The 13,144-nt window shown below is 37.7% G+C and overlaps 1 protein-coding gene across 1 annotated transcript in view; it reads right to left on the bottom strand.

The window, feature by feature from the left end:
* Nucleotides 1–10,829, bottom strand: part of angpt1 (angiopoietin 1) — a 95,985-nt gene extending 85,156 nt beyond the window's left edge. Inside the window, exon 1 of the mRNA XM_066715964.1 lies at nt 10,038–10,829. Coding sequence (XP_066572061.1) covers nt 10,038–10,355 — 318 coding nt within the window. The 5' untranslated portion in view covers nt 10,356–10,829. The remainder of the gene's footprint in view (nt 1–10,037) is intronic.
* Between the last annotated feature and the right edge of the window lie 2,315 nt (nt 10,830–13,144).

Here is a 13,144-nt window from a genome sequence, read left to right as displayed (position 1 = left end):
GAAGTTGCGCTTGAAATAGCTAGCTCTTTCTCTCAGAAAGTGCTCGGGCATGCTGTGTGGCCCTGTGATGGCATTTTAAGTACAATTTTAGGTAAAAAGACAAACTGTCATGAAAACGGTCCTGGACAAACTTCAACCAAAAATATAATTATTGGCAGCTTTAAGAACATAAGGTACAAACCTTTAAAAAGGCTTTTTAAGTTTGCAGGACTCTTCCTATTCCTATCAAGTATTTGCACTGTGTTCAATAAATCACTAAGGAATTATGTCAATTGACCTTTGGCATGTTCTAGGGTTATCCACGTTATGTCTCTGGAGTCTTACAAATCTGTTGAAGCTCTGAAAAATGTCTTACAGCCCTATATTAAGTGTCAGTATCAGGGCTGTTCACATAATATTGACTCTATATTGGACTATGTATTTATACAAATGGTGTTTTAAAAACATGCACAATAGAACTAAAAACTTTGTGTGTAAATATTCAATAGCACGTGGGTGAAAGAAAAACCCTTGTGCTGCAGTAGCAATAGCAGTGTAGTGTTACATTAGCTATGAACTATATAACATAGAAGACTACTTCTAAAGTACTACGGAGCTGTGACTGTCAACTACAAGCAATTTTTAAATGTATAATGGCATTCAACATCTTCCCTTCTTTTATCTTTGCTTGATTATGCCTGCACACACACTACAAATGATGGTGTATGAGCAAGTATCTCAGCATTTCCTCATCTTGCATTACGAATAGCTGCTGCTCCACGCTGTTCCAATCTGCAGCGGTGACGTTCTTTTGGTATAAAAAATAGAATACACATCTGAGCAAATAAATGTCACAGTTTAATTTAATGACTTACAGAATGAGTGTTCAAAATAAATTAATGGTGAGTGCAGTTTAGCAGACAGCAAATCATTTTTAATCAGGGTGAATAGAGAAATGGAAAAAAAATAAGTTATGTAGCTGAAGCCTTTTTCCCCCTGATACATGCCACCAAATTTATTTTTAAACAAATCCTTATTTCTTTCTAGATTCCAGACTAGCATGTCAGAGAAGATGTTGCCAAGCATAGATCCCCCCCCCCCACACACACACACACACACACACACACAATCATTCAATGCATTTTCACTGGTCTTTACTGGTGACCAAATAAAATGTCAGTAGCCAAATTGTTACAAGCCTATTACAAAGTAATCCTTCAACTAACAGTACTTTCATTTTTTGCAATGGTACATTTTCCAACCAACTGATAAAAACAACTATTTGCAAAATATTCTCAATACAATGATTTATAAGTTTAAGAATGAGGTATACCCTTGCCATTCAATTAAAAAAGTCACTGAAGACAGACAAGTCCAGATGATTTATATATGTAGAATGTAGTATCTATTAATGGTGTGATGTTGGGAAGATATTAATGGGATCATTGAGTATAGAAACAAACAGCTAGCACAAAACAAAAGCTATTATTTTACTACATATATTTGTCATTATTTGTAAGCAGATTCTGCTTATATGATAACTTAAAATACAATGTGACTTTTCTTTGAACAACTAAGTTGTTACAAGTCCTTTGAAGAATCAAAACCAGGCCACTTGAATTCCGATGCCCATGCATTGATGCCATAGCCAAACAATTGTACAGGATTTATATAGCGATCATCACACTTTGGGGAATCGGAATATTTTCTGAATGTGGAATTCAGTCCAGTCAGCTTTTTCATAGGATGCAGAACTATATTTATATACTGTGGTTTTGCCATGTCCAAGCTCAGTAGGAATTCAATTTTTACAACTAGCATTAAATGTAGCCATTAATCATACAAATACTGTACTGCTGAATATGCTCTACAAGTTTTTAGCCTATGTGATGTTTAAAAAGTAAACAAATGTGCTATTATCAGATTAGTGGTGATGGCAGACATCCTCCCATTTTGTGTTTACATCAATCTGGTAGAAATAATTAAGGATTTTGTTTTTTCTGTTTAGAAGAAGTTACAGTAGGTTCAAATGTGTTCAGTCGTGACAGTTTAATCATGTCAGCAAACAATGAGCAGTCTGCTGTTATGGATGGTACAGTAGCTTTTTCGGTCAGTTAAGTATATCGTGAACCCTCCTAGGGAGTCAGCCTAGGAGGCAATAAGGGTGATGTTATTCCTCAGCCTCAAACTATGTGTGCATCTTGCCCTCTTTAGTAAAACATGAGAACATTAGCACAGTCCCATTCATGAAATTGTATTAATATATTTCCACTGATTTCCAGAAATTACATGCTATTATCCTTTAACCTTGGCAACAGACCATTCAGTACTTACATGAAGAAGGAAGAACTATTTGACTTTCAGAGTAAATTGGAATGCAGACTTTCCAATTTACTCTGAACTTACCAGAAATATTTGCTATTTTCTCACAACCATGACTTATTTTTCTTAAATAAAATAATGTCTAACAAATGCAAATTAGGAATGATGTATTGCGACTGTGACTGAAGGCTGACTACAGATTACCATCTCTAATTAGATATAAACGTATTTCAAACTTTATATGTGGTAAATCAGAATAATAGCTCAAAACTAGATTGCAATCTAAACATGGCATGTACTAGGCACTGCAGACCACATTGTATTAGGTTGATCAAGCAGAGTATACACCCCCCAACACACTAAAATAACTTTGAAACCAACAATGATCTACACTACAAAACTAACCTATTGATCTTACTGATACAAATATTTGATTTGATATTGTTTGCACAATGGGTTTTAAAAGTTTCCTTGAATCAAATGTGATAACACTATCACTCAACGAGTAATTGAAGAACTGAATGGTGCTTTCTACACTGCAAGCCAAGGACGCTATGTAATTGGTTACAAATATTGGTCTTAGATAAGTCTTAGGTCTTTTAAGTACAGACATTTTATTTTGACTGTTGAACATACACAAACCAATTGAAACCAACCACAAACACAAATTGAATATACCAAATAAAAGGCATTAGAAAACCATTATAGACTAATTAAATTAAAACTAAGATATTAGCGTGCCACTACAAATTAATAACTTTCTTGTTAACATGTTGTCTGGTTATAGTTTAAATCTATGTCACTAAACATATATTTTCTTTACTTCTGCTTTCAACAGAATATTTATCTTCAGTAACTTATTTATATATATATATATATATATATATACAGTGAGGGAAAAAAGTATTTGATCCCCTGCTGATTTTGTACGTTTGCCCACTGACAAAGAAATGATCAGTCTATAATTTTAATGGTAGGTGTATTTTAACAGTGAGAGACAGAATAACAACAAAAAAATCCAGAAAAATGCATTTAAAAAAAGTTATAAATTGATTTGCATGTTAATGAGGGAAATAAGTATTTGATCCCCTATCAATCAGCAAGATTTCTGGCTCCCAGGTGTCTTTTATACAGGTAACGAGTTGAGATTAGGAGCACTCTCTTAAAGGGAGTGCTCCTAATCTCAGCTCGTTACCTGTATAATAGACACCTGTCCACAGAAGCAATCAATCAATCAGATTCCAAACTCTCCACTATGGCCAAGACCAAAGAGCTGTCCAAGGATGTCAGGGACAAGATTGTAGACCTACACAAGGCTGGAATGGGCTACAAGACCATCGCCAAGCAGCTTGGTGAGAAGGTGACAACAGTTGGTGCGATTATTCGCAAATGGAAGAAACACAAAATAATTGTCAGTCTCCCTCGGTCTGGGGCTCCATGCAAGATCTCACCTCGTGGAGTTTCAATGATCATGAGAACAGTGAGGAATCAGCCCAGAACTACACGGGAGGATCTTGTTAATGATCTGGGACCATAGTCACCAAGAAAACAATTGGTAACACACTATGCCATGAAGGACTGAAATCCTGAAGTTCCCGCAAGGTCCCCCTGCTCAAGAAAGCACATGTACAGGCCCGTCTGAAGTTTGCCAACATCTGAATGATTCAGAGGAGAACTGGGTGAAAGTGTTGTGGTCAGATGAGACCAAAATCGAGCTCTTTGGCATCAACTCAACTCGCCGTGTTTGGAGGAGGAGGAATGACCCCAAGAACACCATCCTCACCGTCAAACATGGAGGTGGAAACATTATGCTTTGGGGGTGTTTTTCTGCTAAGGGGACAGGACAACTGCACCGCATCAAAGGGACGATGGACGGGGCCATGTACCGTCAAATCTTGGGTGAGAACCTCCTTCCCTCAGCCAGGGCATTGAAAATGGGTCGTGGATGGGTATTCCAGCATGACAATGACCCAAAACACACAGCCAAGGCAACAAAGGAGTGGCTCAAGAAGAAGCACATTAAGGTCCTGGAGTGGCCTAGCCAGTCTCCAGACCTTAATCCCATAGAAAATCTGTGGAGGGAGCTGAAGGTTCGAGTTTCCAAACGTCAGCCTCGAAACCTTAATGACTTGGAGAGGATCTGCAAAGAGGAGTGGGACAAAATCCCTCCTGAGATGTGTGCAAACCTGGTGGCCAACTACAAGAAACGTCTGACCTCTGTGATTGCCAACAAGGGTTTTGCCACCAAGTACTAAGTCGAAGGGGTCAAATACTTATTTCCCTCATTAACATGCAAATCAATTTATAACTTTTTTGAAATGCGTTTTTCTGGATTTTTTTGTTGTTATTCTGTCTCTCACTGTTAAAATACACCTACCATTAAAATTATAGACTGATCATTTCTTTGTCAGTGGGCAAACGTACAAAATCAGCAGGGGATCAAATACTTTTTTCCCTCACTGTATATATATATATATGAATTTGACAATATGGTTTGACAGTGTGGTTTAGATTTAGATATCTGACATTTATGTAACCTTAAAGTCCCTTAAACACCCTATTAAGTCTAGTAGCTTTTGAAGTTACCACATGGATACTACATAGATGCATTTCAAACCTGTTTGGGAAAATACTAATATGTAAGGTGTATTTTCTCAATGTAATAATCATTTTTCTGATATTTTTCAAAATTATAACAGAACCATTGCAATTTTCTTTCAGTCCACAAAGAGACAATTTAAATAATGTTTTACACTAACATTTTAATATTTCACACTATTCTTCAATGAAGGTTATATAAATGCATTATTTTGGTTGTTCACAAATTAAATCCAATCAAACACATTTCTGTTACAATCTCCTAACACATGTATTTTATGTAATCGCTTCCAGAGAGCTTTAATATCCAAATTATATTATGCAATTAATTGAAAATGCAACTAATTATGCTTTGTTATTTTAAAATAATGCAGCACATCGCTCCCCTTCTTTCCAATTTGAACATTGTGGAAGTGTGGGGGGTATGCCCAGCACTGCTGCGCATCTCAGGTGGGTTTAAGGAACACCGAGGTAGGGATGTGGGGAGTACAGTACACTGTGCTCAAAAACATAATTACATATAAAAACAACAAACAAAACTCCTCTTTGAGTCTAGCTTAATCACATATGAACAGGTCCCTAACTACACAAATTCTAGTAATGAACATGAACAAGACAAACCACAAGCAACCCAAAATCCGTAATCCTTAATCAAAATCCACAATCCGTAATCTGTATAAAACAGTAATCGTTTTCTCTCTCACTCTTACCCCTCACCCAGGCTCACCTCTCTGCCTCACCTCACCAGGAAGTCAGAAGCTTCCTGCTTTATATAGGAGGGGAGCCTGTCATAGGGAAGCAGTGGGACAGGTGTTTTGATCATTAATTCACATCCACCTGGATCTGGGGAAGCACAGTGCAGTTTGTAGTGGTCTCTAATCATGCTGTCCAGCACGGCGTCACAATATATATATACAGACGGGTGACAAATATAAGGAAAAACCTGAATAAATTAGTGGAGGAACATAACGAATACAGGTGTACTGCATGATACAATTAAGCAATTAACATCCTATCATGCTCTGTGACATGTATACAAATGCTGAGCAGGCCCAGTTGACCTCTATTTTGGATCAACATGGCAAGAGGAAAGGATCTAAGCGACTTTGAAAGAGGGGTCATTATTGGGGCACGAATGGCAGGAACTTTCAATAGGAACAGTTACTCTAGTTACATCTGCATTTAGATCTATGGGAAAGATATCATTAAATAGGGTTGGAAATTGTGGTGGAAAGCACACATTCGATGACTGTGATGCTTGTGTAGATACATTTCGTATGTTCATATGTAAGGAAAAACAGAAGAGAAACTCTTTCCCAGGTGACTGAGAATGTCAATGCAGGATGTAATCAGGCTGTGTCAGCAAGAACAGTCCCTTGAGAACGACACAGAGAGGGGTATTATAGTAGGGCTGCAGTGCATAAACCCCTCATTACAAAGACAAATGCACATTTGAGAGTTCAGTGGTGCAAAAACCACTGGTTTACAGAGATGTGGAAGAAAGTGTTAAGGTCAGATGAGTCATCCTTCACCATATTCTCGACAAGTGGGCGAGTGCATGTGTGGCGACACCAAGAGAATGATACAGGCCTGACTGCTGGACCCCTACAGTGAGGGGGTCCGGACGCTCTGTTATGCTGTGGGGGGTATTTTCCTGGCATGGTTTGGGTCCACTTGTCCCCTTAGAGGGAAGGATCACTGCAAATCATTACAAAGTTGATCACCTTTATCCTATGGTGAAACATTTCTATCCTGATGGGAGTGGTCTCTTCCAGGATGACAATGCCCCCATCCACAGGGCATGAGGTGAAAATCATGTGAATCATATGCTATGGCCTTCGCAGTTACCAGATCTCAACCAAATCGAACACCTATGGGAGATTTTGGACCGACGTGTTAGACAGCGCTCTCCATCCCGATCATCAAAATCCCAAATGAGGGAATATCTTTTGGAAGAATGGTATTCATCCCTCCAGTAGAGTTCAGAGATTCGTAGAATCTGTGCCAAGGGGCACTGAAGCTGTTCTGGCAGCTCGTGTTGGCTAACTGAGACACTATGTTGGTTATTCCTTTAATTTGTATTCCTGTTTGTATATGTATGTATGTATATATATAGACTCACCTAAAGGATTATTAGGAACACCATACTAATACTGTGTTTGATCCCCTTTCGCCTTCAAAACTGCCTTAATTCTACGTGGCATTGATTCAACAAGGTGCTGAAAGCATTCTTTAGAAATGTTGGCCCATATTGATAGGATAGCATCTTGCAGTTGATGGAGATTTGTGGGATGCACATCCAGGGCATGAAGCTCCCATTCCACCACATCCCAAAGATGCTCTATTGGGTTGAGATCTGGTGACTGTGGGGGCCAGTTTACTCAGACCGGCCCGTCTGGCACCAACAACCATGCCACGCTCAAAATTGCTTAAATCACCTTTCTTTCCCATTCAGACATTCAGTTTGGAGTTCAGGAGATTGTCTTGACCAGGACCACACCCCTAAATGCATTGAAGCAACTGCCATGTGATTGGTTGGTTAGATAATTGCATTAATGAGAAATTGAACAGGTGTTCCTAATAATCTTTTAGGTGACATAGGAACACCTGTTCAATTGGCATGGTTGTTGGTGCCAGACGGGCCGGTCTGAGTATTTCACAATCTGCTCAGTTACTGGGATTTTCACGCACAACCATTTCTAGGGTTTACAAAGAATGGTGTGAAAAGGGAAAAACATCCAGTATGCGGCATTGTTACCACTGTGCAGGCTGGTGGTGGTGGTGTAATGGTGTGGGGGATGTTTTCTTGGCACACTTCAGGCCCCTTAGTGCCAATTGGGCATCGTTTAAATGCCACGGCCTACCTGAGCATTGTTTCTGACCATGTTCATCCCTTTATGACCACCATGTACCCATCCTCTGATGGCTACTTCCAGCAGGATAATGCACCATGTCACAAAGGTCGAATCATTTCAAATTAGTTTCTTGAACATGACAATGAGTTCACTGTACTAAACTGGCCCCCACAGTCACCAGATCTCAACCCAATAGAGCATCTTTGGGATGTGGTGGAACGGGAGCTTCGTGCCCTGGATGTGCATCCCACAAATCTCCATCAACTGCAAGATGCTATCCTATCAATATGGGCCAACATTTCTAAAGAATGCTTTCAGCACCTTGTTGAATCAATGCCACGTAGAATTAAGGCAGTTCTGAAGGCGAAAGGGGGTCAAACACAGTATTAGTTTGGTGTTCCTAATAATCCTTTAGGTGAGTGTATATATATATATATATATATATATATATATATGTTTAAAAAAAATCTTTTTTACTTGAGTGTAAAACCTGCTCTCCTTTTTGGTCTTCAAATAAAATTCAGCAAAAGTCAATAAATAATTTAAAAGACCAGTGAAAATCCATTATTGAGTCTGCAGTAAATTTTCTCTTATAATATTTTATTGTTATAGAATTAATTTTGTCTTATGTCTCTATTGAGTGATAATGTGCTGTATTGAGCACTGTCATATACAAATTACCAACAGTAATTACTACTGAAAAAAAAACTTCTGTCTGACAATACATGTAATCAAAATATAATTAAACCACACAGAAGTTTTTAAAATATGACAGGTAGCTCTGCACTAATGCACTGAAATCAAAAAGTCATATTAGAGTGTAATTTTAACATGAGTTTTTCCTTACAATATAACCTGTATTGTAAGTTTGATATGTTTGAGGATTTCACACATAAATGGTATCCTCAACTCAAACATATTCTACAGGAATTCATTATAGGTTTAAACTGACAGATTCACTGGTTTGTATTGCCTTTTATGAAGAGGAAGGTGATCTAGGCTCAGCTTGCACTTTGGAATGGCACGCAGGTCTAACAGTGGAGAGAAAATCAAGAATCACTGCCTACTGTTAACATCAGCTTTCTGTTTATTTCTGTCAGTATGTTACTAGCCCAGGCATTATATTGTAGTCATGCTTTGATATGTTCAACATGTCATTGCAACCTTATGTTGCATATTCTGTCTGGCATATGTAACTAATAAATTCCTTTGTTGATATCAGGTAATATTTTATTTTGCCAAAGCTGGTCTGCCATGAACCAAATAAATGTGCCAAGAAATAGCAGTAATGTACATATCTGCACCAGTCTGATATCATTTTAAAGCACATGTTCACTGCTTTGTGGGAGGCATTTATATTTCCTGCAAACGTAGAAGGCGTTTCAGTATGTTGACGCAAAGCATTTAGCAGGAGCTAGAGTACTGACCATGAGCAGATGTCTGTGAACATGGACACTGAGGGGGTGAGTTAATTCAGTAACTACTGGGTCTCATTCAAGTTTCACATAAACTCTGATATACATCATAAAACAACTATGCAATAACTGTAACATGCATCAGTCTATTTAAAAGCTACCTGGTGTTTTAAATGGCTTTTCTCCTTTTTATCACAACAGTAAACTGACAGCATAAAATGCATCTTATGAAATATAATACAGATGGGATTTTCCTGTAAAACAGTACAGTGCTTCATTTTGACAAAATTGAGAATTTGCACTACTGTGACATAAGATTAAATAAGTGGAACCCAAATTGCAAAATACATTGTGATTAACTTCACGCTTTAAAAACAACACTGGAAATGTGAAATATAAAAGGAACAGATATTAGTTTTCAAGGATGTCAAGGCAAGCACTATATATATATATATATATATATATATATATATATATATATATATATATGTACCAACATTTAGAATTTCAAGTATGTCCCACAACGGTTAAGGTTTTCTGTATGGTTTTAGCAGCTTTTCTCCCAGATGTTTAGCAAAAAAATATTTGTAAAAATACTTTAGTCCCTGAAGAAGCAAATACAATTTTCTAAGGAAATACATAATTTAATACATCCACTGCCTGGCTAGGATGGGCAGCCCCTTATGAAGTTTGCTAGAAGCATTTTTTCCTCTAAAGCATGAACCCTGAGAGCATAACTCTGGATATAAAAGAAGTCAATGTGTCATTTCTGACCACGCTGTCTAGATTAACAAAACCACATGCCGCTACACTGGAGCAGAAGCAGAAAATTGCATCCTGCTGATTGAGACCAAAACACACTTCTTACCTTCTGAAGCCATTGCGTGTAATTCTCCATGACGTGTTCCAGATGCTGTATTTTCTGCGTGGAGTACTCTTGATCCACCTGCGGCGCATCTCTCTGAAGAGCGTTGGTGTTGTACTGGCCCGGCTTGCCCTCTCTGCAGTTGCTGTCGTTTTCCGGGAGGATGAAGGTGTACGTGCACTGTCCTTGCTGGATACGGTTGTAGCGTCTCCCGGTGCTGTCTGTGCCCCTGCCTCGCTGTTCCACGACACCGTCACTCACCATCAACACAGCCAGAAAGACCAGTGAGAGGAAGTGGAAGGCACACATATCCCAGAACATCTTCACCACACAAACAAAACAAAACAAAAAAACTCAGGTGGTTTGTGCTTTTGATCTCTCTTTAGTTCCCTTTTTTCCCCTTCAGCTTGAACAAATCCTTGAAATCAAAGTCCTTGGCAAATCATTAAAATCTCAATTTCTACCCCTGTGACAATAACACAGAAATCCAGATCCAGTCTCAAACAATCATCACGTTTCACAGTTGCATCAGCAAACAGGCAGTTAAGTTTGGTCTCCAGTCTTGAGATTGAAGAATCAGTAACTTCCAGGAGAGCAGTGTGTGTACATGTGTGTGTCAGATCTCCTCCTTCAGGGTGCAGTTGGAGTGCAGTTCTCTTTGTGTCCTCAGTGAGAGTTGTAGGGGCTCTGTATTGGAGCCAGGCTTGAGGCAGACTATGCCTTCCCCACACGATGACTTGAGAGGAATGTGAATGTGAGCGTGCCCCTATGCTGAGGATGTGTGATCAACCTCTGCTGGGGATCGTCTTACAGACTGAGTGGTTGTATGACCCTCACGCATATGTGGTAGTCCAGCCCCTGTGCCTTGTAACTGTGAGGGGTAGATAGCCCTACACATAACATCTACAATATCTCGCTACTCTGTTTTCTTACAAACTGTACTATTGTGGAATGTGAGCAAAGTCATAAACACATAAACATAAGATCATGCAGCAAGCGTATTTTAATGCCAACATACTAGAACTTGGATGCATTATCACTCACACACACACACACACACATATATATATATATATATATATATATATATATATATATATATATATATGCACATATCTGTGTTTGTTTCACTTTAGACATACAGGGTGATTTCACATGATTTCCTAGGCTCATTCTTTTGCTTCCCATTTTTTGAAATTGTAAAAATGTAAAACTAATAATAACACATATAAGTAACAATAATAAAGTTCAAATCCTACCAGAAACAGCATTATCATGGGAAGTGTATAGTCTGTATTCATCTAAATACCATCAATATAATTTATATTTAGAAATATAGCATTATCATGGGAAGTGTATAGTCTATATACATCTACATACCATCAATATAATTTATATTTAGAAATATAGTTTTGGCAAATTAGCTGGAGATTAATTGGAGCTAGAATAGATGGAGCAGCTGGGGGAAACCAGCTCTGAAAGTCATCCTGAATATGTGCAGTACATCAAAGCTTAATCATTATTCCTCAGTACACATGAGCGACACTACTATAGGAGTGGTTAACTATTGCTGATAGCGTAGCAGTTCCCCTCCCCCCTTGGCTCTGTATAGGAGATGCAACATTTCACATAACCTTTCAGAGCTGGCCCAAGTTACAGATATGAAAAATCTTGAAACTAGCAAACTGTTTCACTGTTATTGTGAGAAATGGGATTCAGAATTTAAAGCATTTAAAGCAACTACTGGAGACTAATAAGAAAAAGTAGTTATATGTCATCTTTTTCAAGCTGCAATATCTTCTTTAAACCAATATAGATGTATGTGTCACCTTATTTTAAATAAATGATGAATACTGTATTCTGGTTCAACTTGAAACATGTGTTTTCACTTGTAAATTATTATTATTAATATCATGACTACCAGTAGAAACAGTGCCAAATTCTTCCAAGAGAATTAAGACCTGGCATTAAGCAGAAAGTAGTGAAAATGCAAGCCTACCATTGTTTCTGTACTGATGTTAACAGTAGGTATAAGAACTGCATTTGCATGTTTTAAAATCAAAGACTGAGAACAGTACAATCATGAAATAATATATATTAATGAATTTGAAAATTCTAATAGGTTTAGGAACATGTAATTGACTATTACTATAATTGTGATTATTACTGTTGTCAACACTATAAAAATCATAACATGAAAAGCTGAAAGCATTAAGGACATTCTGAAGTGTTTATTTGGCTGCAGACTTATTTGAAAAGAGAAAAGCATACAGGCATACTATATAAAACATACTATATATATATATATATATATATATATATATATATATATATATATATATATGGGAATGTGCTACTATGCAAACAAATATAGCCTCATTTAATTAAACCAAGACTTGTATCACTAGTGCTATGTAAGTTTTTCTAATTTTGCTCCTCTTTGTAAACAGAGAGTTTAAAATTAGGATATGCTCAAAAGTGCTAGAGCTTGAAACTTTACTGCTAAAATGCTATACAGCTGGCCATCCTGTTGGTCCAAAATGAATGGCCATTGTGAACCACAATAGCAAAAGAAACCTAAATCACATTATACTATTACCACAAGAATTCAAGTTGTACCTACCAAACAAAAAACCCAGTGTGGAAAAACAAGGTGAACTGATGCATACAAGGATCAAAGGGGGAACAGTTACATGTCAGTAACAAAGAAATGCTAATTTAAAGTCAATCTACCTCAAACTGTTTACAGTATACTGATGTGCTATTTCAACATCAGTCAAACCCGATAGTTCTCTGACTGTTCTTCTGACTCCATTTTCCAATCTAAGGCCACCGGGGGGTTTTTGTTCTAGCTGTCTTTATTTACAGTATCATAACTATGTAGCGTAATTTCATACTGTTTTCTTTCACAAGAATGTAAACACCTAATTTATCAAAAACAACTCTCCGTTTTAGGTTTCTAAAGCATGGCCGATTTTAACCCTAAAGGTGCCAAAGGGTCTTGGAAAAGCACACCATGGGACTAAACAGACTGCTTGACCTTCAGAGTAAACATTTTTGAAAAACAGCAATGGCCCTTGATAGTTTCGTGAGAATCCTTAAGAGTGCAG

The sequence above is a fragment of the Amia ocellicauda genome, chromosome 10, assembly GCF_036373705.1.
Source record: "Amia ocellicauda isolate fAmiCal2 chromosome 10, fAmiCal2.hap1, whole genome shotgun sequence".
NCBI lineage: Eukaryota > Metazoa > Chordata > Actinopteri > Amiiformes > Amiidae > Amia > Amia ocellicauda.
The sequence above is the reverse complement of the archived record's forward strand: the minus strand, read 5'-3'. Positions and strand labels throughout refer to the sequence as shown.